Genomic DNA, 23,999 nt, shown 5'->3' with positions numbered 1-23,999 from the left:
CGAAGTGGTACGCGATAGCTTGGACCATTTCTCTGTGGAGGGGCTCTCACAGGCAACTAACCTGGAGCCTACAAAATCCACACATAGTGCCACCACTCCGTACTAGCCCAATTTATCTATTCTCCGAGTCATGGCCAGAGTTCGTAATTAAAACAGGCAGTAGAATTCACAGTATGGCGATTCGATGGAGGAATAAATGACATTTAGGCATCATTACAACTATAGGCATCCTGTTTGACTTATTTTATCATCACACACTAGTAGTACTGAGATACTATCTAGGGAAATTTTTTGGAAATTCTTTTTATACTTTTTTAATATCAATGCTAATTTTCTCAAATACAATTCTGCATCCTGCAGGCTATGCTATAAATAGATATAACTTTCCTGTGGTGCTTATCTGGCGAGTCTTGCGAGAAGTACTCTGTACGAAGTAGCCAGGCTAACATTTTTTGTGGAATGGCCGCAACAGGATCAAGGGGTCTTTCTGGATACGAGGCACTCCTCCATCCACGTTACGTTTAGGCCTTGCCTCCTGTCTTGTCACAAATCACCAGCTTTGATCAATCCAATTCAATCACGCAGGTGGTAGAAACCGCCCGCGTGCAGTACGCGATTAACAGAGGGCCATTGATGTTTTCATAAGTCTCCCTACGATTCCAAAATGATGCCACGGCATCACTCCAGCGGATTTTCCAATGGATATCCGCGTGCCGACACTTTCGAGATTTCCCCCCATAGGTGATGATTTTTTCTCCCCTTGCATGCGATTCAAATCAACTGATCTGCTGACCGAATTCTTCGCAGGTTCCAACCGAGAGCCACCCTCCCTCCTCACAGAAAACGCAAGAGGACTGCGATTCGTATTGGCGTAGTAGTGGCCATCATTGTCCTTCTCATATTTTGGTTTGGACAGCCTAAATCCGTCGCTTCTCTGATCTCGCTCGGCATTTTATCTGGATACGAGGACTTGAAACTTGAAACGGTGCGATACTACGACCTCACCAACGTGCAAGGAACGGCGCGCGGTTGGGAGCGCGAAGAACGTATCCTGCTATGCGTACCACTTCGAGATGCCGAGCAACATCTGCCAATGTTCTTCTCCCACCTGAAGAACTTTACATACCCCCACAATTTAATTGATCTCGCTTTTCTTGTCTCCGATTCGAAGGACCGAACCCTGCAAGTTCTCTCGGAGAACTTGGAGGCTATCCAGGCAGATGCCGATCCAAAACAGCCATATGGAGAAATATCCATCATCGAGAAGGATTTTGGCCAAAAGGTGAACCAGGACGTTGAAAGTCGACACGGATTTGCTGCTCAGGCTAGCCGTAGAAAGCTTATGGCTCAAGCGCGCAACTGGCTTCTCAGTGCTGCCCTGCGGCCATATCATTCTTGGGTATACTGGCGTGATGTGGACGTTGAGACCGCACCGTTCACAATTTTGGAGGATTTGATGCGACACAACAAAGACGTTATTGTCCCTAGTATGTCCATCCCGAACCCATCTTGTTCTACTTTGCACTAACAATACTCAAGATGTGTGGCGTCCTCTTCCCGACTGGCTTGGTGGCGAACAACCTTACGATTTGAACTCTTGGCAAGAATCCGAAACTGCTCTTGCGTTGGCCGACACATTGGACGAAGATGCCGTCATCGTAGAGGGCTATGCTGAATATGCCACATGGCGGCCCCATCTTGCTTATCTGCGAGACCCCTATGGCGATCCAGACATGGAGATGGAGATTGACGGAGTCGGAGGAGTGAGTATTCTGGCGAAAGCCAAAGTATTTCGCAGTGGTGTCCATTTCCCTGCCTTTAGTTTCGAGAAGCATGCCGAAACGGAGGGATTTGGCAAGGTGAGTCTCGATCTACCAGATGCTCGAATGGTTTTTGACTAACGAGCTCAACAGATGGCGAAACGAATGCGATTCTCCGTAGTTGGTTTGCCGCACTATACCATTTGGCATTTGTACGAGCCTAGCGTTGATGATATCAAACACATGGAAGTACGTATTTTCGTCCATCTTCTCCCCCTTTTCCGATTACACTTGGAGGAACCTATGCTAATTGAACCTTCTACAGGAAATGGAAAGAGAACGAATCGCTCGAGAGAAGGAAGAAGAAGAAAGAAAGATCAAGGAGCAGCAGATTAAAGAGGAATTTGGTGATGCTAACTCTCAATGGGAGCAGGACAAACAACAAATGCAGGATTTGAAATTGCAGGATCAGGGGAGCAATAAAGAGGCTGGATTAAACCAGGGCGCGGCCGCAAAGGCAGCAGGGGCTATAGATGGACAAAAGGAGAATTAGGAACGGAATACATCATTTAGAGTAATTATTTTATATCGCGCTGATAATGGCTTCTATGTCCAGAAATGCGACCTACGTCTTCAACGATCTTATTAATTGGCTAGGTTCTTTGGGCAGAAAAGCAGATTGTAATGTAGTAAACGCAATAAATTGATCAAATAGCAAACTCCTTCACCTTTACCTAATGAAATATTCTAGTTGTATCACTTATACAAGGGACCAGAAAGCATTGCTAGCGAAGCCGAGTTAGACCATTCTTCCTGCATATGTATTCCAAACAGGTGGGCTACTAATAAAGGCTTATTCATAGTGATATCTTGCAGTAAACAGATAGCTTAACTGAGGGCTCGGACAGTCTTGGAAGGGTATCGGTTTCTCAGCTCTCCAGACGAACGGGTAATATCGCCAATACCACCTTGTGAATGGAAGTACACTCACTGTACAGTTGGGTTTGGCGGAAAAAAAATGAATAAAAACGTGTAGGTGCCATCGAATTTAAGAAAAATCGAAGCGTTCAGGGAAAATGATAGGCGCAACAAGCGTCCAGATGTACATGCCGTGGCAGATCCAGGCACTTACAATCTTGACCCAGCTAGCTCCGTATGTACGGCCAACTGTGGCGAAGTTACCATCTCGAGTTGACTCCTCGTAATTGAGAGTGAGAAGCGTTGATACCCATGCCGTGGCTAGGAAGAAAATGATGTGGAACATTGAATAATTGTACTGGGTGTTGGATCTCTCATCATCGTGTGCGTGATCTCCGCCAGCGTCGCTCTCATCATCCGACAGCAGCGCATCAGCCGGCAGACTGCCTTCTTCCACAGCACGACGCAGAGCTTCTGCCCGCATTTCACGGCGATCCATAGGTTGCTGTGTGACCAAGTCGTGCTCATCATCTTCCGGGAGTCGGATTCCATCGCCATTGCCTCCTAGACCAAGGCTTTGAGTAGCCGCGCGGGTGGTTGTGTAAGCAACTGTGAGCATTGTGACGATGGCTCCGATAACAACGGATGTGGTTCTTGTTCCTTGAGCGCGGACCAAGGGATTGCAGTTCTTATCATCAGGCTCCATGGAAACAGCTGACATTGTCAAATAAGTGCAGTAGACTGCCACCATTGCGGCCTGGGCCAATCCAGCTTTGGGGTTGTATTCCTGAACCGTAGGATTAACGGACACAACGGATATAATCAGCCATAAAATGAGATTGACTGTGATGGCAGTCTGGTTCATGGCGCACTGGCCCTGGGCAAAGAAGATGTACTGGACGATAGTCATCGCAATAGATGCCAGGTACATGCCCAAGGTCGAGCCTATAAGAACGAATCGCCATACCCTAGAGTCAGTCTCTTCGATTTGTGCTAAGCAATACTCAGCCCAGGTGTGAGCTAAATCCACGAGCAAAATGAGGCCGAGGATAAGAAACAGCATCGCAGCAGCAAATGAGACATAATTTCCCCAGAACATAAAGAACTTGTCGGGAATGAGGAAAGACATGACAATGAGTGCCAGCCAAGCAATGATCTTGGGTCCCCAATAACCATTCTGTATAGCGGCTCGAGGGCTTTTCGAGGATTGAACGCCGAATAGAAGGCCAGCGAAGATAAGGTGCAGAAGTCCGAGAGCAAAGTTGATTCTATGAGCAGCTAGCCACCCATAGCACTGTCCTGTGGGGCAGTTGATCTTGACATAGTCAAGTGCGAGATGCTGAAGCTTTTCTATAGCCCAATCGGTGAGCATAATCCATGCTAATATCGAGTTGACGAGGAGAAGTAGAGCGTAGGCAATGCGTGTAGCGATACTGATGGACTGTCAGCCGAATCTTCAGCAGATCCGGTGCGAACTAGATATCATCATACCTGTTTCCACATTTGCCGCATGCGCTACAAACCATAGAACATGTAGCTGCGCCGCAGCAGCTGGCCAAGCAAGATGTTGCCTACATAACACAGGTTAGCAGGTCAGTCGCATCTTAGACGCTCTGCGCAAAAGACGACGAAACACTGGGCCTGGCCGAGATTGAGACGTCTTCAATGCATAAATCTCGGTATCGATGTAACGTACTGTGCTCAAGCTGGGTATCGCGAGCAGCGGGAGAGAAAGAAGGGCGCCCATTTTGTCAAAAAATGAGACATGCGTTGGATGCGTCAGATCGCAGGTTGCGCGACGACAGCGACTGGTAGTGTTGTCGGGCTTGAAAAAGGATGATGCGTCTTGCCCACGACAAAGGTACCCGTGACCGAAACGAGATGACATAACTGGACGTATACGGTTAGGCGCCCTTTCTATGCTTATACCGATGGGCGCGCGAACGTAGAATCGGTTAGATACATAGGCTAAGTTCTGCGCCAGTGACAAGACACCCAAAAACATGGCTGTTGGAAAGCTATCCCGTGAAAATAACCAATTGTCTTTGAAATTTAGGTATTTAGAGGGAGAAAAGGAATGGTTGAAAAGGTATTAATGTTGTAGATTCATTTACGCTGGTCAAAACAGTTGCAGCTGTACCCTATGCTAAGCACTCCGCATATATGCCAAACTATCAGTCTTCTTCATCCAACTTGTCTTTCGCCTTTAGATACTGGTTTCTCTGGTAGTGAATGATATATAAAGTGATTAATAGGCCCAGGGCACATGCAGTCGAGGTAACCGCATAAGCAGAGCGGTAGCAAGCGATACCGTCGTCGCAAGATCGAGTGCCATCGGGTTCAACAATGCTGTGGTGATCATAGATCCTTCCGTATAGTAGGTTGAACACATTTCCTGAGGCTACAGGAGCAAGAGTCATAAAACCCCAATTCTGGCTTAGTCCACCAATGCCAAATGTCTCTGCAACAATGGAAGGGAAAACACCAAAGAGGAAGCCGTAGGCCAAGCCAGAAAGACCCGAAACGAATACAAGTTTTTGTGGCATCTCGATTTGTAAGGCACAAATTTGTGCAAGAAGGAATATGAGACAGGCCACGGCCAGACACCAGATGCGACTGGCCTGAAGAGTTTTGACGAGATAGTCAGAGCCAATACCTGTATCAAAGTTAGTTCAATGCTTAGACAAGAATATTAAGTGACTTCAGATAGTTTTACCACTTAGCAGCCTCCCTACAAAATTAAAAACAGAGAGAATGGATACGTGTATTTGCTGGTGGCTAACGAGGAATGGTTCATCAACTGAGGGGTCATAATGCTTCCAGAGGGCGTTTGCATCATTTCCAATATTACTTTACCAAACGTTAGTTTTGCTAGCAACAGGTCGGTGAGAGTGATATTTAAAACGTACTTGATAGTCATGAGGCCGGTTCCAGCGAGAATGGCCATGATGGAAAACAGCTGCCAAAAGTCTAGGCAGAACAGGAGCTTCACGCCTCGTACATCTAGTCGATAAGAGACATCTTGATCAACACTACTACCCCCGACAATCTTGGCGCCTGCGGCACCAGCAAGTAAAGATGAATTCTCGGTACTCGGGGCATCACCAGCTTCGGTGTCATTTAAAATATTGGCGCGACTGGCGTCAGATTCTGGAGGGGCCTTTGGTGGCAAGGCCAAGTCTGGGTGAACAGCTTCAGGATTGGATAACATACCAGGTTCGGTTACACTACGCGATCTTCCTCGGCCAGATGACGATGGTTCAGATGATTGGGTGGGCACTTCCTGGTAAGATACCTGAGGATGGACTTTTAAGAAGAAGTAGCCAACGGAAGTAAGACCAAAAGTGCCCCATGCCAGTAGCAGCAAAAAGGAGCTGGTGCTGCCAGGGAAAAGAATTGCGCCGACAAAAGAGAAGAAAAAGGCACTGAGCCCAAATCCAGCAAGCGGAAACGCTGTGGCCGTGCCGCGATGGCTTGGCCAGTTGAGTGCAGATGTCTTCACTGCACCCGCAAACGCCATGCACCCACCCAGGCCAGTCAGGTAGGAGAAGAAGCAGAGGACAGGAACAGAGCCCGCGGCTTTCTCAAAGGAGATACACAGGGGGACATAGCCAATAGCTAGGAGGAAAGCTCCGGCAAGAACAGCAGGCCTCGATCCGCGATCGTCCACAAACATGCCAATGGGGACACCCATTGTATACATGCCCAGGTTGCCGAACAGACCGATCAGGTTGCTCTCTGTGGTGGAAAGCCTGAGCTTTTCGGCGAACTGTGGCGCCCACGCAGAATAGACATACTGTATGATTGTATCAGATCAGCTGACGCTATTCATCTTCAGTTGAGGGCGGAGGGAGATGTGTGGACAGTTTTTGCGAGGATGCAGAATCACGGGAAATGGTATCTCACGTTTGTGCCGCAGGCCAGGGAGATGACAGTTGCAGCGACCGAGGCGATAAGCCGCCCACGGCGTGCATCTTGGTCTTGATGCATCTTCTCAAGCTTCTTTGAAAAATAGTACAGAGGGAGTGGCGCGAAGCAGAAGAATGAATAGGTGGCCCTTAAAATGGATTCTTTATCGGGATTACGTGAGAACGTGACGAGATATCGTATGTATCTTATAATCGCATGCGCGACAAGGGCAACGAGGCTCGGCTTGAGACAGGCTCGGGACGCCCCTGAGCCAAATTTTGGGAGCAGCCGGTATATAAAATCAGTACATGAGGTGGGCAGTGACGTTAAGGGAGATAGATCATGGTCAAGTGAAAACGAGATCCGTAGACACCCCAGGAGAAGCTGGTGCGTTATCTGGCCTTTGCTACAAATATCGGCAGCCAGTCCGGGAGTGATAGGTGCAAGTTGCTGATGGCGATGAGCTATCTAACAGTGCGCAGCAGCCAGCGATCTGCGCCATACTTTGCACTCTGCTCCGCATTACGGAGTTGGTGTTGGCGCGTGTGACTTGCTTATAACAGAGATACTGATGTAGCCCATACAAATCGCTGGTACTAGCAGTGTACAGCGACAAGGATGTGCCCAATTAGCCTCCGCATCATAAGGACTTCCTGTTGAAGTAAGCGGTCAGCCGATACGCCGTGGCAGTATGTCTTAACTTGAGAAGCTTTGTAGAGATGTGTGTTCAGAGCATAGGTATGTATCAACGGAGAACACTTAACGAGAGGGCTGGCCGCCTGATCTGATCCTACTACAGTACTACTGCTAGATCTATATACTCGTTCTGGCTAATGAGCCACGCTTGATCCCGGCGGCATTGCACATGGATCTGATACCGAATCAGGATTCCAGACCTCAGCTGCAGATGATACGTAGTACTCACCTTATGCACTTACATTTACATGTACCTCATCCCTTGCCCCGTAGCGGTATCGATAGCGCCCTCCTGCTATCCGTGCTCTACGCAACTTTCGGTAACAAGGAAATTTACCTCGGCTCGCCACATCCGGGGTCCAGTGGGGTTGAAGTCCCGATAGCGGTAAGCGGCGGCCTAGCTCAGCGTTATTTCCTGCATGTGGCATGTGGCCGCTGTATGCGCATCGCTCCAGATGTCTTGGTCGCATTTCACGAGATGTATTTTATATGATTCCCGCGGCTCCATTGCCCGTCTCCTGCAATTCCCCTCGATCTCCAAATATCTCTGCTGTTTTTGCGTTATGCAAGCTAGGTCAGCCACTCGATAATACCCGACGCTTCTTCTGGCCTTGAACGCATACTCGGTATCGGCAACGGCCAATCCTACCTTGCGCTATTCTGCGGCAACGAGTTCCATGAGCCGCGGTATCTGGGCGGATCACTCGCAGCCGATATAAACACACTGCCAACCTCAACCACGCCGCTTCCCCCCTTGTCTCCTCCATTTGCCATGTTGTCAGCCATACGTTCGTCCAGACCGACAAACACCTTTCGACGGGTTGCGCTTTCTTCTGTAAGATGCTCGTCTCGCTCTGTTCGTTGCACTTTGAGCCGGTTGCTAATCTACATGCTCGCCCACAGCAGTCCCATCGCATCGCCATGGCGCCTAAACGCAACAGCAGCTCTCTCCCTGCCGGTATGTTCTCCCGCGTATAAAGTGATAAAGATATCTTGCATCGTGGCTTTCTTGGTCGAACAGCCGAGTCTTGCCGCTCACCTAATGTTTTGCCCGGGCTAATACCATTATTCTGTGACAGGCTATGTCGAAGACAAGTCAAAGGGTGCTATGCTGAGATTCCAAGACTCTCTTCCCCGCCTTCCAGTCCCAACCCTTGAAGAGACTGCCAAGAGATACCTCAAGAGTTTACATCCTATCATCTCGACTACCGAGCTCGAGCAAAGCAAAGCCGCAGTTGCTGAATTCATCAAGCCGGGCGGAGTTGGAAGCAAGCTCCAGCAAAAGCTCGTTGAAAAGGCTCAAGACCCCAAGACAAAGAACTGGATGTACGAGTGGTGGAATGACGCCGCATATCTGAGTTACCGAGACCCGGTGGTGCCATATGTCAGCTACTTCTATTCACACAGAGACGACCCCAAGCGACGCAACCCTGCCAAGCGAGCTGCAGCAATCACCAGCAGTGCGCTGGAATTCAAGAAGCTTGTGGACAGCGGCAGCCTCGAGCCTGAATACATGAAGAAGCTGCCCATTTGCATGGATAGTTACAAGTGGATGTTCAACGCGAGCCGCGTCGCTGCCCGCCCCGCCGACTATCCTGTCAAGTTCTCCCATACTGAAAACAAGCACATTGTGGTCATTCGCAAGAACCAATTCTTCAAGGTCGAGCATGAGGTTGCCGGCAAGCAACTCAACACATCAGAGCTCGAGCACCAGTTCAACCGCATTTACCAAATCGCTCAACGGGTATCACCCGTGGGAGCGCTGACCTCAGAAAACCGAGATGTCTGGGCAGATGCTCGTGAAGTGCTGATCCAAGAAAGCCCTAAGAATAAGGCTGCTTTGGAGGCCATTGAGTCTGCTTCATTCGTGGTCTGCTTAGACGACGCATCCCCCGTCACATTAGAAGAGCGTGCTCGCCAGTACTGGCACGGTGATGGCGCCAATCGTTGGTATGACAAGCCTCTTCAGTTCATTATCAATGATAACGGTACATCGGGCTTTATGGGAGAGCACTCCATGATGGACGGTACGCCGACGCACCGCCTGAACGACTACGTTAACGATCTTATTTTCGGAAACAAGATCGACTTCTCAGACCCCAACGTTCGATCTGACTTGCCTGAACCCCAGCCTATCAAGTTCGAGATCACGCCCAAGGTCCAGAGCGAGATCGACCGCGCTGTTACCGACTTCAACAACGTCATTGGACAACACCAGCTTGCTGTCCAAGCGTACCAGGCCTACGGAAAGGGTCTCATTAAGAAGTTCAAGTGCTCACCAGACGCATACGTGCAGATGATCATTCAGCTTGCCTACTACAAGATGTACGGCAAGAATCGACCCACATATGAATCGGCCGCTACCCGACGTTTCCAGCTGGGACGTACTGAGACTTGCCGCAGCGTTTCCGATGAATCAGTTGCTTGGTGCACATCCATGTCGGATCCCGCGGTCGAGGATAAGGCCCGAGTTGACCTTTTCCGCAAAGCCATTGCAGCTCATATCGAGTATATCTCGGCTGCTTTAGACGGTAAAGGTGTTGATAGACATCTCTTTGGACTCAAGAAGCTCATTGGGCCTGGTGAAGAGCTCCCGGCGATCTACAAGGATCCCGCATACGGCTACTCTTCATCCTGGTACCTGTCCACTTCACAGCTTAGCTCAGAGTTCTTCAACGGCTATGGCTGGAGTCAGGTGATTGACGGTGGATTTGGCATTGCATACATGATCAATGAGAACAGGTAAGAGACACTGACACTCCATGCCATTATTTTTTAAAGTGAACCACGCTGACAGTTATCACAGCATCAACTTCAACGTAGTATCAAAGGGACTTGGAAGCGAGCGGATGAGCTACTATCTTAACGAGGCTGCCGGTGAGATGCGAGACCTGCTGGTCCCTACTCTGGAGCCCCCCAAGGCCAAGCTGTAGATTTGTTGTTACGTATACACATATATGTGTCGGCGAAGTTTCTTCATAGACCCTTTTTTAATGCGCCGCATATAATAGGTATATAGAGATAAAGGAAAATATAGGGATGCTTTCTGCGAGGGTTATTTTGTTTTTTCTTTAACTATTTAGAGACTGCGGATATACTAGGTAGCATTTTACATGTGCCGAGGCCGAATTCAAAGGGAGCCACCACTTATTACTTAACTCCATACATACTGCTATAGCTGAAACACCAATCCCAGGGGGAGACGTGTTATAAAACTGTTGTTTTTTAGAGCACAGCACAGCGATTTTAACCAATTGAGGCCGCTTCGAGCCTTAAGATAAGAAAATACCCCAGAAGGTATAACTGCAGTGACTTAGTATTTCCTCACAATGCATTGAGGTCTGGTAAACTTCGTCTGCACTCGGGCGATTAGACGCTAATCTCCCTTATCGCGTAGCATGCATGAACGCCCGTCAGTTTCATGTAGCAGCTACCAAAGACTAGGGAGTGGCTATTTCCCGTCGAGTTGTACTCTGTACTTTACACCTTAGTGCCTGCAGGTGAATCAGGTCACTGCCGCCCGATAAACATGACAGCCTGTGTGCCAGACGCGGCTGGGCAACTCTGATCCTCAACTCTGCAAAAAAAAAAAAAAAAAAAGATCACAAATTCCCACTCTGTGCCATGGGCTCTCATGCAGATGCAGATGCAGACCCCAAGGCGGAATCCGAGCAGGAATCGGAGCATCATGCCGGCATAGACTTTGTTACTTTTGGCATGCTCATTATCGGTGAGGCGCTCCCGCTACGGCCCTGTTAGCCTCTAAGAGCTTGGGGCTGACCGACCGCCGTGTCCATGCGATTCGTTTGTCAAGATGATATCGATTTTCCTGATCCAAAGCCTCCCCAGAAGGACGTCCTTGGCGGGGGCGGCTCTTTCGCTGCCCTTGGCGCTCGCCTGTTCTCACCTCCGCCGCTCTCCTCCACGGTAGGATGGATCGTTGACCAAGGCTCCGACTTCCCACCTTCAGTCACCACTCTGATCGATAGCTGGGAGACTTCCGCTGTCATACGCCATGATCCAGAGCGGCTTACCACCCGAGGCTGGAATGGCTACGGCGGCGCCGACGACAAGCGCGAGTTCAAGTATTTGACCCCCAAGAAACGCCTCACGAGCGACGATCTGTCACCGGAGCAGCTCCAGTCCAAGTCGTTCCATCTCGTCTGCTCCCCGACTCGCTGCCAGGAGCTGGTGACCACTATAATCTCTCGCCGCAAAGAAGCTTCTACCTCGGACACGTATACCAAACCAATCTTCGTGTGGGAGCCAGTGCCTGATCTATGCAACCCGGACCAGCTTCTCAACCTTACAAACACTCTGCCGCTTGTAGACGTCTGCAGCCCAAATCACAGCGAGCTTGCCGGCTTCATGGGCGACGATGGCCTGGACCCAGTAACCGGAGACATCTCCGTTCGAGCTGTCGAGCGCGCTTGCGAGCAGCTTCTCGATAGCATGCCTCTCCAATCCTTCGCAATCGTCGTGCGAGCCGCTCACAAGGGCTGCTATGTTGTCAAGAATGGCGGCAGGAAACGCCGGCCCGGACAAAGCTCCAAATCGACACGGAAAAAGAATTATACTAGAGGTGGTTTACGACCCGATATCGACATGACAGCTCTGCTGGCTGATCTCGTCTGCGACGAAGATGGGTCAATCGCCCGGGAAGAAATCGAAGTCGATCCTGGAGTAGAGCGATGGATCCCAGCTTACCATACGGATAAAGATAGTGTTGTTGATCCTACAGGCGGTGGGAACACATTCCTCGGGGCTCTATCCGTGGCTTTAGCTCGAGGGAAGAGCTACGAAGAAGCCGCTGTGTGGGGATCCGTGGCGGCCAGTTTTGCCGTAGAACAAGTTGGCATGCCAACACTTGATCGACAGGACGACAGCACTGAGACTTGGAATGGATGCATTGTAATAGACCGACTGCGCAAGTTTGAGGAAAGACTTTAAATCATAGATTATATACCATCATTATTTATTTTATTCTCATCAACTTGTGACTCATGATTGCTCTAGGCTTATTTTTTTTTCTACCTCGTTACTTTCCTGACATATCATCACCATATTCGTCCCCTCCAGTCCAATTAGCTCCCAAATCCATCCTAAACACCGGCAAAGCCCTCGCCAATCGATCTTATATCTTGTAAATAACATCACCATCGCCAAACCTGTTGCCTTGGTTAGCTAGAAATCCTGATTATAGCAGCTGGTTATTTTAAACTCACATGATATGATTTGCTTCTTCCAATTTCTTCAGCGCCAAAATTGCTTCTGGTCTGCTAAAGGCACCTCCTTCGACGTTACCAATTCTATTGTTGATGGCGTTGATTACCGCAGCGAGAGGGGCTGAGTCATCCTCGAAAATGTCAGTATTGAGCAACTGGCCAAGGTTGGTCCTGAAAGTTGACAGTCGCTGGGGTGAGAGGGTAGCTTCTTCGATCTCCAAGTTGCTGGCAGCACTAGCTAAATTTTCATCTTCTACTTCTCCTTGAGTCGGGGATAAGACCTGAGATGCAGGCAGCGTTGACGCGAAGGAGCTTTGCGTATCCACCATTTCGTGAGATGGATGAGAGCTATTGCTTGAGGTCGTGGCCGCTCCCCGTGCTTGGGATGAGCCATTTGAGTTTTGGCCTGTAGATCCATTTGTTCCATTAAGCCTCGAAGAAGTTCTAGTTTGCATACGCGCAGTGGAACTTCGAGAATTGCTTCCGTTCGGCTGGCTGGTCTGTTGGCTTTGCTCGTCGTCTCCGTCGTCGCTGTCATCCTCATCGCTGTCATCACTAGATGAGGCCAGGCCAGTGACTTGTGTACGCCTGCGCTTTCTCCGCGAGTTATCCTCTACGATTTCTTTGAAGAGCGCAAATCGCAAGATACCCTCCGCAGCAACCGCATCTCGTTCCTCCACTCGACTTGAGAGTCGTGACTTGGCGTGGGCAGTGGCTAATCGAATGATTGTCTCCAGACTACGGACTGTGAGTGGACTTGTCCGTCTCTGGTTTCCTTCCATCTCATCATTCCGAAGACCAACATATATGTCGGCAATCCGATCTGATGCTTCCTGAGTCAGGACAGGCTTGATTCGCTTAGCATATTGGATATACTTCTTCATAAAAGGTATGCTAAGAATCTCGATTTTTTTGTTAGACCCTCGGCCCAATGTTCGGGTTACGCCTGAGTGCAGCATCGCGTCGTACTTCTCATAAACGTCTGTTGATTGTTGGGAACCAGCCTGAGTGTTTGCAGAGACGCCTAGCGACTGAGAGACTTGTTCACGAACAGGCGCGCCCTCTTCACTACCCGCTTGGCGATACCTGTGCATGCGTAATACATGCTCAGAAACTTGCCTGTCTCTGGCATCTTCAATGTCATCAGTGACGACAAAGAGCAAATCGAAACGTGACAACAGGGAATCTGGGAGTGCAATATTCCTGTGAGGGTCTTTGTGAGGATCATACTGCCCAAAGATCGGATTGGCAGCTGCGATAACAGAGCATCGGGCATTTAATGAAGTATGAATACCCGCCTTAGCAATGGTAACCGTCTGCTGTTCCATGACTTCGTGGATAGCCACCCGGTCAATATCTGACATTTTGTCAAATTCATCAATGCAGACAACTCCTCGGTCAGCCATGACCATGGCACCTGCCTCCAGTTTCCGCTCTCCTGTTTCCTTATCAGTAGTGACGGCTGCCGTCAAACCGACGCCGGAAGAGCCACGACCTGTGGTGGCGATAGCTAGCGGTGCTGTGTTCAGGACAAATCGTAAGAGCTGAGATTTGGCAGTAGAGGGATCGCCAACCATCAAGATGTTGATATCTCCTCTCAAGTGAGTGCCATTCTCGAGGTTCTTCTCTACTCCTCCTAGAAGCATGAGCAAAATGGCCTTTTTGACGTAATCATGGCCGTAAATACTCGGAGCGAGAGATTGTGAGAGAAGCCCCAGAAGATCCTTCTTTTTGGCAACTTTGTTGATATTTCGGATATCTGTATCAGTAATCGACGCAGTGGCCAGACCACCACTGGATTTGGACGATAAAAGGACTACGTTATTGGCCAGAACAACTGTCTTGAATAACGCGCTGTTGTGATTGGCGTTCCTGTTGCCCAGGGTACGGAAGATGCCGACAAGTTGGATCCTGTCGCCAGGCTTTACCTGGTCAACCAAATCATCATCTAGAATGACGTCAACGCCTCGAGGAAGCTGGCCGGCGGGCGCTCGTTCAGGCATCTCCTGAATCGAGATTGTCTGGTGATCACGATATGTGCAGAATCCATATTCCGTAGTAAGAGGGTTTCCATCATCGTCTTCTTGTGGATAGACGCTGGAAGTGGTTACCCCGTTGGTCATAGTCTGGTCTTGATATTCGCGAAAATGAAATTTGTCTTTGACCTCGTTGTAGTGAACGCTTCGTACGACTTTGGGCCGAATGAGAGAGCATCTAGTCACAATGCCCTCAACAGAGACCATATGATTCAAGTGCTGAGATGACAGTGTGCGGGGGTTACACGCATTGAGACCAAAATTTCCAGCCCACGCGCAGTAGTAAACGGTATCCCTCGCCGTTTGGTCAGGCCTGGCTTGAGGCAGCGTTTGCACGATCTCTTTGAGAGCATGGTTGAAAGCAAGAGTGCAGTCGAACGGCTTCTGAAGTATTTCTTGTGCTAATTCCGGGTTGTGATCTCGGACGTGGTCTATGTTGACGGTAAGGCGGCGCTGGTTCTTGCGTAACATCAAGATGATGTCCGCTCTATAACTTCGAGCATGAGGATCGTCTTGAACAAGATTAGCGAAAGTGCAAACACTAGAAGGGATGCTCTTCATTCATACTGGGAACCAAAAACTCCTCTGCTTGGCGAATACGGTCACGCACGCCGTCATCTTGAAGCATGAAGGAATCCATTGTGGGCTGCTGTGTTTAAAAGAGCGAACGAATTAAGGCACACAGCCAGATGGATGCTTGCATGAGCTGCGTCGCGTTGGATCGATCTCTAAATTTCGCGGCCCTGCGATATCCGCTTACTGGGGTGGCAGGTACCTGCAAAGTAGGCGGTACGCGTTTGTGGCATTTAGCACTGGGGGTACAGTCACCTTCCAGTGCACATGCACCATCCTAGGTACCTATTCTTAGGGTCGGTGCCACTAGTACTACGACTGCTAGTAGGTTAGTAGGTGCTAGGAGTGTGAATCTCAGTCGATACACCAGCAGGCATCGCCGCAGCATACTAGCGCACAGCATGGGGCAGCCATGCATGTACTTGGTACCTGCCCGGAATGTATGCGAATGTATGCTGTCTCATCAGATGGTGGGGGGGCCGTGCTAGTTCTAGTATAACGTGTGCGTGGCCAAGAGCTGCGACAGAAGGAGACTGTCTCTCTATTGCTCTGTAGAGATGTATACACGGAGTGTTAGCCTAGCAACTCTCTTTTCCCCTATTCCCTATGACGGAAAAGAAGCCAGACGGCTCCGAGATAGAGATCTTCGCGAGGTCCTTGGGGTTTAATTAACCACTGACTCCCGGGTCCGCAGGCGACCCATGACACTCCGCTACGACGAAGGATCGAGTCTTGCCACTGTAGCCAGACACTGATGAGCAGCCTTTGTCCAACTCGAGAGCTACCCTCGACCATTGGTGGTCACTATGGCCAACCGCAATATTCCTGGAATATCGTCGCCGCACCAATCCTCATCCTCTCAGGGGCCCTTGGCTGGAACCACGGGTTCTCGGTCGGTTCGGTCGCGCAATCGCCGTCTTCCTAACAATGGCAGCAGTCGTACCAACTCCGAAAGCCTGCTAGAAAACCATGACGAAATCACACCTCCGGCCCCAAGGTCGGCCCAGAATGCTAAAGGCAAACAAAGTCCGCCCGGTCTGGGACAGGTCTTTGGTGGCTCCTGGGCGCAGAGCTGGTCATCAGTCCAAGGGCTCGCTGCCTCTCTTCTCTCTGTCGCCGAGAACCCAGGCGACATGGCTCAGCAGCGATCGCATCCTCAACCGGAGGACAATTTTGCCTCGTCCCTTTGGAACCGAATCCCGTCAAGCGTCGGCGGCAACGCCAGCACGAGTTTCAAGGCAATGGGCTCCTCTATCTTACCCAGCCAAAGGGCAACCAACAGAATTGCCACTGGGTCATCAGATCAGCGAGAGGCCGCACTGAAAACTGCCAAAAGAGCTAGTGTTCTGGAAAACAGTCAAGGGTTTGGTGGAGGAATAGATATCTCAGGAAGGTATAAGCGCCGAACGTCAGACGAAATTACCTCAGAGAACTCTCAGCCGGAAGAATATCTTGTATACATTCATAAAATTCTGCCAACCGATACATATGCCGGAATTATCCTCCGATATAAGTGCTTGGAGGATGCGTTTAGGAAGGCGAATGGGCTTTGGTCCAGGGACAGCATACAAATCCGAAAATGGGTCATTATTCCAGTCGATGCCTGCGAAGTACGGGGACGTCCTTGCGACCCGCCGCTCAGCAATCAACACCATAATGGTACAGAACTCCCTCTAGAAACGTCATCGGCGATAACCGGAGCAGTGACACCGGAAACCACCTCTTCTAGCTATCCCAAATCATTCAGCGAAAGAGCCGGACAGGAGGATGAAAATACACAGAGGGAGGCTATGCCCTGGTCGCACGTCAAATGGGTCAAGATAGACTCGCTGTCAGAGCCAGTGGAAATTGGGCGCATCGCACGTCAGAAAATGGGCTACTTCCCACCACGGAGAAAAAAGACTGGCAGGACAATGTCTCTTTCATCATCGCCACGGCAGAGCCTTGAGACTTCGACCTATAGTGCAGATCAGGTGGAACGGCCATTATCTAGACGGCAGAGCTCGATAGGCGACCGGCCACCACTACTCGAAAGACGCCAATCTACTCACAGCCATGGAGATGATGATGCGATAGGTGCGAGGCCTGCTTGGATGCGCCGCCCTGGCGGCGTCGGCTCCATGGGTAGAAATGTTCGAGCTCCCGGTCCGGACAAAGACTACTTTAATTCGTGGGCCAGGAAACATCTCCCCGGCCTTCACATGGACGATTTACCGTCCATGTCAGTAATGGGGTCAGAGATGGCGCGGATTGGATTCGATCGCGATCTTGCAGGGATCGTAGAGGGCTCTTTCGAAGAAGGGGGGGATACGACGTCGCCTCTTTATCAGAATAATAGCCTCGACAAAGCTGCGTCAGCAGTTGAGACCTGGCTTCGAACTGCTTGGTCTAAACGCCACATGGCTCCGTTGATTGGCAACACACCACGACCGGGGAGCTCAGGTGGACAGGATATTGGAGATTTGATAGAGTTGATGAATACTCCAGGTGCTGAGGACACTCCACGCCCTAACATATTTGATTCACAGGTTTCCTCGTCATCCATTGGAAGTAAAACAGATGACGATTTTAGCATAAAGCGATAAGGATAGAATTTAAGCAAGCAAACTACCAGTCTATATCTGGTTACGGAGTACTTTGCATGTATGCGTATTTAAAGATTAGAACTATTTCATTTATAAGCACGTTATCTATGTCTAATTTTGCGGAAAACGCTGGTAGACAAGCTAGGCACTGATATATAAGTCGGTTATTATATGATATTTGAGAACCAGGGATAAGAAGTCTGAATATGGGTGCGAACGCTTAAGAGAATGCCAAAATGCCATTTTAGGAAACTCGATATTCTTTGTGAGGAGAAAAAATGAAAGAAAATGAAAGAATGGTATTTGAAATTCAGCGCGAATGGAACATTATATGAAATTTGAGTTGAATTCACAAAGCTATTCAATCTCTTCTATGGGGTTTCCATCAAGCTCAAGCTGTTAGGTCCCTTTGCATTCCATGCCAATGGGTCAACATGGCCTAGCCACAGGCTCTAATAGGCAGTACAACCTACAGGTACCTAGGTAGTAGTAGCGCTCCAAAGTACTACTAAGGCAGTAGCAATACTCGCCAGTTAAAGCAGCTTTCATCTCCAAACAGCGCCTACCAGATGTTCTTTGGCGCATCTAAGAATTACTATATTCTAGAAAAAAAAAGATATCCAATTTCTCATTATACAGCTTGCATTGACCGATATTATTTTATAACTCAATACAGAAACGATGCGCGATCGGCCGGCGGCGGCGAACAGAGTGACGAAGCGGTCGCGGAATGGACCCCGTCGAGCCAACGCGAAAACGAAATCTGTCGCGTCAACGTCCGCGAAGCGATTCCGAAATGATAAGAGCGAACCGGATATCACCATGTCCCCAGACAGCAGCATTGTGTCAGGAATAGACGACGAGACCAATACCCTGGCCCAGCCTGACTCGTCCAAGCCACCACGGCGGCGGCGGAGAGTGTCAAGAGATCGCAATAATACGAATAGCTCTTCGGCTCAGGCAGATGAACACACCTCAGCGCCTAATTCTGGAGGCAACGACGGCAGAAGAGGCTCAAAAAATCAAGACTCAGATGAAGATGATACCCAGCGGCAACTTTCCGAACTACAGCAGAAATACTCAAAACTGGAAAAGAGGTTCCATGATCTTCACGAGCTGGCTGTAAAGAAAGCCGAGCGGAATTTCGAGCTCCTAAAGACCCAGACCAATGAAAACACGAGAGGTGAGGCGCTACCAGGTTCACCAGCACAGATACTACCAATTACACATTGTCGCTAATATGCTGTGGTTAATAGTGGCCGATGAATTGATAGCACAGCTCAAGGAAGAGATAGCTGAGCAGTCCAAGCAAATCCAGCAAGCGGAGCAGTTACAGTCACAGCTAAGCGCCAGCAAGGCTGAGGTGGATGCTTTGTGTACCCAGTTGTCAGAGACTGATCAGTCTCTAGCCCAAGCAAAATCCGAGATGAAGACTCTTTACTCAAAACTGGCAGCGAGTAGACATGTCGAACCGAACAGTAAAGGGCCTGCAGCTGGAAATCGGACGGCTCTGGGGGAGAATAATCTAGCTGCACAAATCAAGGAGGAGCTGTATGCTGATTTGACAGGCCTTCTCGTCAGGGATGTGCGTCGCGTTGATAAAGACGACGTTTTCGACTGCATACAAACTGGACGGAACGGGAGTAAGTCAAGACCACTGAACTATTGGAGAATTGAGATTTGATGTTGACCGTCCACTAGCTCTCCATTTCAAACTTGCCCTGGAAGATCTAGAGGCCGCCGACAGTTACGAAGATGCACAATTTGCATATCGACCGCAGCTGGACGAGTCTCGCGACGGGGACTTGATAGACGTACTCCCAGACTACCTAACAGAAGAGATCACATTCCCTCGACATCAAGCGTCTAAGTTTTATGCTAGAGTAATAAAATCATTAATGGAGCGTGTAGATTAAGGCTGTATAGCAGAAGTAGAAATAGAAACAAATGTATAATGACATTCAATATTCCATAGAGCCTACAATATGCTCCAGAGCTTTAGCAGGAGCACCTGGCTTTGGTGCAGTACGGAGTAGCGACTCACGAGCTACTGCCTAGTACCTAGTAGTAAAGTCCATGCCGCATGTACTTGTACCTCCGACTATAGGCAAAGGCATCGGAGGTACTCAGGAACGGAGCACATACAGCTGTGGTTGCGCTAATGGCCGGATACCTGAAATAGGTAGACTGATAGCCTAGAAATAGTACTTCAAAGTACTGCTACTCCGGGCTGCGAGGAGCAAATGCTTGGTAAAAGCCGAGGCAGGGCGCGCTTCATGTTTTACTAAGATCAAGCGTCGCTCACCAGCTTCCAGATCTCACGTTTGATGAGGGCGTCTCAGACTTGTCGATACGTACTCCTCGTCGATTAGGCCTGTGCTCTGTTATTTCAGCATCGCATCAGCCACGAGCAGCAACGCAACAAACCGGATTTGACCTCTGCCCGGGCGCCGATTACGCTGAACGAAGGCCACACATAGCATGCCCGCGCTCGCCTTGCTTGTTTGATCCTGTTGTCCAAGCATACAGCAAGCGAGATCCTTTCTGCGGCCTCATCTCCAATACACGGCTCTGTTTTGGCTGCGGATGAGCTCCGATATCCAAATTCCCATCCATTTGCGCCGCTGAAGCTTGATATCGACTTCGTACCGGGGAGGAGGTTGTTCGCCTCCTCCTTCCATCGCCCCTCTCTGCTTCCTGTCCCGAGCGCCAACTCACGAACCCTCGCTTTCTCGAATCTTATTGTGGCAGCGACCGTCGCCGATCAAGCCACACCATGGACGTCGAAATATCTGCTAGCGACGAGGCGACGCCAGCGAGCCCGCAGCAATCGCAGCCGCAACCGCCATCCAAGTCATCTCCAATGTCTGGTGGTGCCATGAACGCCGCAGCAGCCGGAGCAGCAGCAGCAGCAGCCGGCCAGATGAGCTTCAGGAGGTATGGAGACCGCCATGTGGTGATACCACTGCTGGAGCGCAGATGTCTAACCCACTTGATTGTTATAGGCAACGAGCGTCACGAGCATGCGAGGTATGTAGTATCTTGCAGGTCGCATAATCTAATAATCCTCACTCCTCGACATGCCGAGGCATTCAGCGGCGGGTCCGCTGACTGACCACTCCCACTTGTTGATAGCAATATACATGTAATGTAATCGTGCTAACCACTAGTGCATCATCTTTTGACTTGATAGACATGTCACGCCCGAAAGGTATGTACTCGATTTCTGCCGCAAAGTATGCGCTCTTCTGCGTGGATTCTTTGGCGGGCTAACCCGGTCCCCGTGTTCAGGTTCGATGCGACGCAGCCAGCCTTGGGGTGCCTTGCACCAACTGCGTTGCCTTTCAGATCGAATGCCGCATTCCCACACCGAAACGCAAGAAGACCCAGACCGCTGGGGGTCAAGCAAGCAAAGATTCCGACAGGTGGGTGTCGCTGTCGTCAAGCTTCCCTCCAACTTATCCCTCTCTCATCATGCTAACCAACATGCTTCTTTCCTCCTAGTGACCGTGGCGAGAATACCGATGAGCAAGCACGACAGACGCCTCTCAGTAGTACTGCCACCTCTTATTCCCCACGGCCTTCAGCTCCTACCGTATCGCATACCGCAGATGGAACGCCGCCCACGTCTCTCACAGAAGCCCAAGCCAGGAAAGAAGAGGTCGATAACGGCACTTATCTAAATATAGTTATGAAGCCCAAGTTCACACGAGCTCCCATCACCGAAGCAGGCCGTGTTGCATACCTCGGCGAATCATCAAATCTCACGCTTCTCGTGCACGACCGTCAGGGTTCTGCGGACGTGGTTCACTATCCGCTGCCTGAGAATGTCAGAGGCTCGCGAGCTAGGCTGACCGAACTCGATAATGTCGAAATTGACATTCTTCACCAGCGCGGCGCCTTTCTACTACCCCCGCGGTCATTGTGTGACGAGCTGATTGACGCTTATTTCCAATGGGTTCACCCTATTGTCCCCGTCATCAATCGTACTCGCTTTATGAGGCAATATCGGGACCCTAAAAACCCGCCTTCGCTTCTCCTTCTGCAGGCCGTTCTTCTGGCTGGTTCTAGAGTCTGCCAAAACGCACAGCTCATGGATGCAAATGGCTCGACAACCCCGGCTGCCCTGACTTTCTATAAACGGGCCAAGGCCCTTTATGACGCTAATTATGAAGATGATCGCGTCACCATCGTCCAGTCCCTCCTTCTCATGGGATGGTACTGGGAGGGACCCGAGGATGTCACTAAAAACGTCTTTTACTGGAGCCGCGTTGCCACCATCGTTGCTCAAGGGTCAGGCATGCATCGTTCCGTTGAGCGGTCGCAGCTGAGCAAGTCTGACAAGCGGCTCTGGAAGCGCATTTGGTGGACTCTCTTTACTCGCGATCGATCAGTCGCTGTTGCTCTTGGCCGCCCTGTTCACATCAATCTTGACGATTCCGATGTTGAGATGTTGACTGAAGATGACTTCATTGAGGACGAGTCCGACCGGAGCAGCGAGTTCCCACCAGATCCGATCCATGTACAGTTCTTCCTGCAATACGTCAAACTCTGTGAGATTATGGGGCTTGTCTTGTCACAGCAGTACTCGGTGGCCTCCAAAGGAAGGCAGCGAAATGCTATCGACCTGACTCACAGCGATATGGCCTTGGCGGATTGGCTTCAGAATTGCCCCAAGATTGTCTACTGGGAAATGCCTCGCCATCATTTCTGGTCTGCCCTTCTTCACTCCAACTACTATACAACTTTGTGTCTCTTGCACCGAGCACATATGCCCCCAAGCGGCTCACCTCGCTTTCCTAATGATTCCCCATATCCATCAAGAAATATTGCTTTCCAGGCAGCAGCCATGATTACTTCGATAGTTGATAACTTGGCGGCACATAACCAGCTCCGCTACTGTCCTGCCTTCATCGTGTATAGCTTATTCTCCGCATTAATCATGCACGTTTATCAAATGCGCTCTCCCGTACCATCTATACAACAGGTAACGCAGGATAGGGTACGCAGCTGCATGCAGGCCATGAAGGAAGTTTCGCGTGTCTGGCTTGTGGGCAAGATGGTATATACTCTTTTTGAATCCATTATTGGCAACAAGAACCTGGAAGAGCGACTACAAAAAGCAGGGGGCAAAAGACATCGGAAGATACAGCAAAGCATGGCCCAGCTTGAGCAGATGAACAGGCAAGACGCATCTAAGCGAAAATACGACGATATGGCCATCGACTTTATGAGCAATACGCCAACGCCACAAGAGTCGTACGAAAGATCTAGGCCGCAAACCCCTAGCGCGGTCAAAGTTGAGAACGCCGGCAATGCCAACCAACGATCGTCCGCAACGTCTCCAAATGTTCGTCAGACTGGGGCAGACACTTTTATGGGCGGTACAAACTCGCGACCCCAGACAAGGCCCGCAACACCATTCAACCCTTCATTTTCCGTCCCTGCAACCCCCCCAGACTTGTATTTGGTCACCCGCAACTCGCCAAACATATCACAATCTCTTTGGGAGAACTTCCAGCCTGACCAACTATTCCCCGAGAGTTCAAGCATGCCAGCATTTCCCAACCTCTCACCTCCTCAAACACACCAAGGTCTAGATCAGAGTGCGATGAATCAAATGCCGGGAGGCGGCATAGGGGTGGGCATGCAGGCCAATCAGTATAGAGGTTCCGCCCAAGCGGGTGGTATCATGCAGATGTCTGGATTCCAGGGACAGTCCAACATGTGGCAAGCTGGTTTCGACGGCGGACTACAAGATGGCCAGAGTCCCGACAGCTGGGGCACAAGCTCTGCGCAAGGGCAGCCCGCGCCAGCGACTCTAAACGTTGAAGATTGGTAAGCTCATGCAGACAGAAAGCATAAGTGGTATTTATTTCCTTGCTAATCAATGAACTATAGGTTCCAATTCTTTGGTATTAACGGAGATATGAGCAATGTAAATTTAGACATGCCCTTGGGCTAAGAGAAGCGACTCGCAGAGGCGGTGCCCCTAGCCGCCCAAAGCCTCGAGCTTTTGGACGTAATGGCAGAAAGGCCACGTGCTCATATCGATCCTAGTGGATAGAGCGTATACTGATTTCCTTATTGATAAGAGTGTACTTGATTTATGAAGAAGGATTTTTGAGGAGGGTTTGGCGTGAAACCAAAGCCTGGCTATGCGCATGTTTGTTCCTCAGACGCTACCTGTCTGTAATAACAAAAGACTTGGCTTAGCTGATGTGCTATCTTACGATATGCCTGAGACTATATCGGTGAAGTCCCAATAGGCATTTGTATTAATTACAACGTATTTCG

General features: G+C 49.9%; 9 protein-coding genes across 10 annotated transcripts; 6 read left to right on the top strand and 3 right to left on the bottom strand.

Moving 5' to 3' along the window:
- The first annotated feature begins 319 nt into the window (after nt 1–319).
- On the top strand, nt 320–2,612 carry ANP1 (Mannan polymerase II complex anp1 subunit). Its single transcript, XM_024902374.2, has 6 exons — nt 320–403; nt 473–741; nt 808–1,487; nt 1,540–1,859; nt 1,914–2,009; nt 2,086–2,612. The coding sequence occupies exons 2-6, from the start codon at nt 665–667 to the stop codon at nt 2,311–2,313; spliced, it is 1,401 nt and encodes a 466-aa protein (XP_024762440.2). The 5' UTR covers nt 320–403; nt 473–664; the 3' UTR covers nt 2,314–2,612.
- Nucleotides 2,356–4,506, bottom strand: TrAFT101_001349 (uncharacterized protein). The gene is made up of 3 exons (XM_024903539.2): nt 4,375–4,506; nt 4,170–4,249; nt 2,356–4,111 (listed from the first exon to the last, which is right to left on the bottom strand). The coding sequence occupies exons 1-3, from the start codon at nt 4,423–4,425 to the stop codon at nt 2,809–2,811; spliced, it is 1,434 nt and encodes a 477-aa protein (XP_024762439.1). The 5' UTR covers nt 4,426–4,506; the 3' UTR covers nt 2,356–2,808.
- Nucleotides 4,507–4,749: 243 nt separating this feature from the next.
- Nucleotides 4,750–7,233, bottom strand: TrAFT101_001348 (uncharacterized protein). Its single transcript, XM_066126306.1, has 5 exons — nt 6,585–7,233; nt 5,892–6,474; nt 5,588–5,681; nt 5,395–5,528; nt 4,750–5,334 (listed from the first exon to the last, which is right to left on the bottom strand). Exons 1-5 carry the CDS (start codon nt 6,666–6,668, stop codon nt 4,853–4,855), a joined length of 1,377 nt encoding a protein of 458 aa, XP_065982407.1. The 5' UTR covers nt 6,669–7,233; the 3' UTR covers nt 4,750–4,852.
- Nucleotides 7,234–7,656: 423 nt separating this feature from the next.
- Nucleotides 7,657–10,542, top strand: TrAFT101_001347 (uncharacterized protein). The gene is made up of 4 exons (XM_024899613.2): nt 7,657–8,118; nt 8,190–8,241; nt 8,363–10,025; nt 10,090–10,542. Exons 1-4 carry the CDS (start codon nt 8,056–8,058, stop codon nt 10,214–10,216), a joined length of 1,905 nt encoding a protein of 634 aa, XP_024762437.2. The 5' UTR covers nt 7,657–8,055; the 3' UTR covers nt 10,217–10,542.
- Nucleotides 10,543–10,852: 310 nt separating this feature from the next.
- Nucleotides 10,853–12,266, top strand: TrAFT101_001346 (uncharacterized protein). 2 transcript variants are annotated; one of them, XM_024905040.2, is made up of 2 exons: nt 10,853–11,013; nt 11,098–12,266. In XM_024905040.2, the coding sequence occupies exons 1-2, from the start codon at nt 10,908–10,910 to the stop codon at nt 12,231–12,233; spliced, it is 1,242 nt and encodes a 413-aa protein (XP_024762436.1). In that variant the 5' UTR covers nt 10,853–10,907; the 3' UTR covers nt 12,234–12,266. The 2 variants fall into 2 exon arrangements, with proteins under 2 accessions (XP_024762436.1, XP_065982406.1); XM_066126305.1 differs by having other exon boundaries at nt 10,865–12,266.
- Nucleotides 12,225–15,245, bottom strand: TrAFT101_001345 (uncharacterized protein). The gene is made up of 3 exons (XM_024903538.2): nt 15,112–15,245; nt 12,509–15,056; nt 12,225–12,451 (listed from the first exon to the last, which is right to left on the bottom strand). Exons 1-3 carry the CDS (start codon nt 15,182–15,184, stop codon nt 12,418–12,420), a joined length of 2,655 nt encoding a protein of 884 aa, XP_024762435.1. The 5' UTR covers nt 15,185–15,245; the 3' UTR covers nt 12,225–12,417.
- A 440-nt stretch (nt 15,246–15,685) lies between these two features.
- Nucleotides 15,686–18,027, top strand: TrAFT101_001344 (uncharacterized protein). Its single transcript, XM_024907711.2, has one exon. It carries the CDS (start codon nt 15,924–15,926, stop codon nt 17,700–17,702), a length of 1,779 nt encoding a protein of 592 aa, XP_024762434.2. The 5' UTR covers nt 15,686–15,923; the 3' UTR covers nt 17,703–18,027.
- Nucleotides 18,028–18,258: 231 nt separating this feature from the next.
- Nucleotides 18,259–19,733, top strand: TrAFT101_001343 (uncharacterized protein). Its single transcript, XM_024902373.2, has 3 exons — nt 18,259–18,885; nt 18,959–19,345; nt 19,404–19,733. The coding sequence occupies exons 1-3, from the start codon at nt 18,384–18,386 to the stop codon at nt 19,616–19,618; spliced, it is 1,104 nt and encodes a 367-aa protein (XP_024762433.2). The 5' UTR covers nt 18,259–18,383; the 3' UTR covers nt 19,619–19,733.
- A 316-nt stretch (nt 19,734–20,049) lies between these two features.
- CTF1ALPHA (Cutinase transcription factor 1 alpha) lies at nt 20,050–23,999 on the top strand. Its single transcript, XM_066126304.1, has 6 exons — nt 20,050–20,639; nt 20,708–20,732; nt 20,896–20,913; nt 20,994–21,127; nt 21,207–23,540; nt 23,604–23,999. Exons 1-6 carry the CDS (start codon nt 20,479–20,481, stop codon nt 23,665–23,667), a joined length of 2,736 nt encoding a protein of 911 aa, XP_065982405.1. The 5' UTR covers nt 20,050–20,478; the 3' UTR covers nt 23,668–23,999.

Source organism: Trichoderma asperellum, chromosome 1 (genome assembly GCF_020647865.1).
Source record: "Trichoderma asperellum chromosome 1, complete sequence".
Taxonomy (NCBI): Eukaryota; Fungi; Ascomycota; class Sordariomycetes; order Hypocreales; family Hypocreaceae; genus Trichoderma; species Trichoderma asperellum.
The sequence above is the reverse complement of the archived record's forward strand: the minus strand, read 5'-3'. Positions and strand labels throughout refer to the sequence as shown.

Coding starts and splice junctions, on each gene's coding strand:
- TrAFT101_001343 (XM_024902373.2), top strand. CDS start 18,384: ATGCGCGATCGGCCGGCGGCGGCGAACAGAGTGACGAAGCGGTCGCGG. Junction 18,886..18,958: donor GACCAATGAAAACACGAGAG/GTGAGGCGCTAC, acceptor TGTGGTTAATAG/TGGCCGATGAATTGATAGCA. Junction 19,346..19,403: donor ACAAACTGGACGGAACGGGA/GTAAGTCAAGAC, acceptor ACCGTCCACTAG/CTCTCCATTTCAAACTTGCC.
- ANP1 (XM_024902374.2), top strand. CDS start 665: ATGATGCCACGGCATCACTCCAGCGGATTTTCCAATGGATATCCGCGT. Junction 742..807: donor TTCGAGATTTCCCCCCATAG/GTGATGATTTTT, acceptor AATTCTTCGCAG/GTTCCAACCGAGAGCCACCC. Junction 1,860..1,913: donor AAACGGAGGGATTTGGCAAG/GTGAGTCTCGAT, acceptor CGAGCTCAACAG/ATGGCGAAACGAATGCGATT.
- CTF1ALPHA (XM_066126304.1), top strand. CDS start 20,479: ATGGACGTCGAAATATCTGCTAGCGACGAGGCGACGCCAGCGAGCCCG. Junction 20,640..20,707: donor GGCCAGATGAGCTTCAGGAG/GTATGGAGACCG, acceptor TGATTGTTATAG/GCAACGAGCGTCACGAGCAT. Junction 23,541..23,603: donor ACTCTAAACGTTGAAGATTG/GTAAGCTCATGC, acceptor AATGAACTATAG/GTTCCAATTCTTTGGTATTA.
- TrAFT101_001345 (XM_024903538.2), bottom strand. CDS start 15,184: ATGGATTCCTTCATGCTTCAAGATGACGGCGTGCGTGACCGTATTCGC. Junction 15,057..15,111: donor AGAGGAGTTTTTGGTTCCCA/GTATGAATGAAG, acceptor ATCTTGTTCAAG/ACGATCCTCATGCTCGAAGT. Junction 12,452..12,508: donor GAAGAAGCAAATCATATCAT/GTGAGTTTAAAA, acceptor CCAAGGCAACAG/GTTTGGCGATGGTGATGTTA.
- TrAFT101_001344 (XM_024907711.2), top strand. CDS start 15,924: ATGGCCAACCGCAATATTCCTGGAATATCGTCGCCGCACCAATCCTCA.
- TrAFT101_001347 (XM_024899613.2), top strand. CDS start 8,056: ATGTTGTCAGCCATACGTTCGTCCAGACCGACAAACACCTTTCGACGG. Junction 8,119..8,189: donor GACGGGTTGCGCTTTCTTCT/GTAAGATGCTCG, acceptor CGCCCACAGCAG/TCCCATCGCATCGCCATGGC. Junction 10,026..10,089: donor TACATGATCAATGAGAACAG/GTAAGAGACACT, acceptor CAGTTATCACAG/CATCAACTTCAACGTAGTAT.
- TrAFT101_001349 (XM_024903539.2), bottom strand. CDS start 4,425: ATGGGCGCCCTTCTTTCTCTCCCGCTGCTCGCGATACCCAGCTTGAGC. Junction 4,250..4,374: donor CGATACCCAGCTTGAGCACA/GTACGTTACATC, acceptor TGTGTTATGTAG/GCAACATCTTGCTTGGCCAG. Junction 4,112..4,169: donor TGCGGCAAATGTGGAAACAG/GTATGATGATAT, acceptor ACAGTCCATCAG/TATCGCTACACGCATTGCCT.
- TrAFT101_001348 (XM_066126306.1), bottom strand. CDS start 6,668: ATGCATCAAGACCAAGATGCACGCCGTGGGCGGCTTATCGCCTCGGTC. Junction 5,682..5,891: donor GCGTAGTGTAACCGAACCTG/GTATGTTATCCA, acceptor CTTATCGACTAG/ATGTACGAGGCGTGAAGCTC. Junction 5,335..5,394: donor TGTAGGGAGGCTGCTAAGTG/GTAAAACTATCT, acceptor ACTTTGATACAG/GTATTGGCTCTGACTATCTC.
- TrAFT101_001346 (XM_024905040.2), top strand. CDS start 10,908: ATGGGCTCTCATGCAGATGCAGATGCAGACCCCAAGGCGGAATCCGAG. Junction 11,014..11,097: donor TTTTGGCATGCTCATTATCG/GTGAGGCGCTCC, acceptor TCGTTTGTCAAG/ATGATATCGATTTTCCTGAT.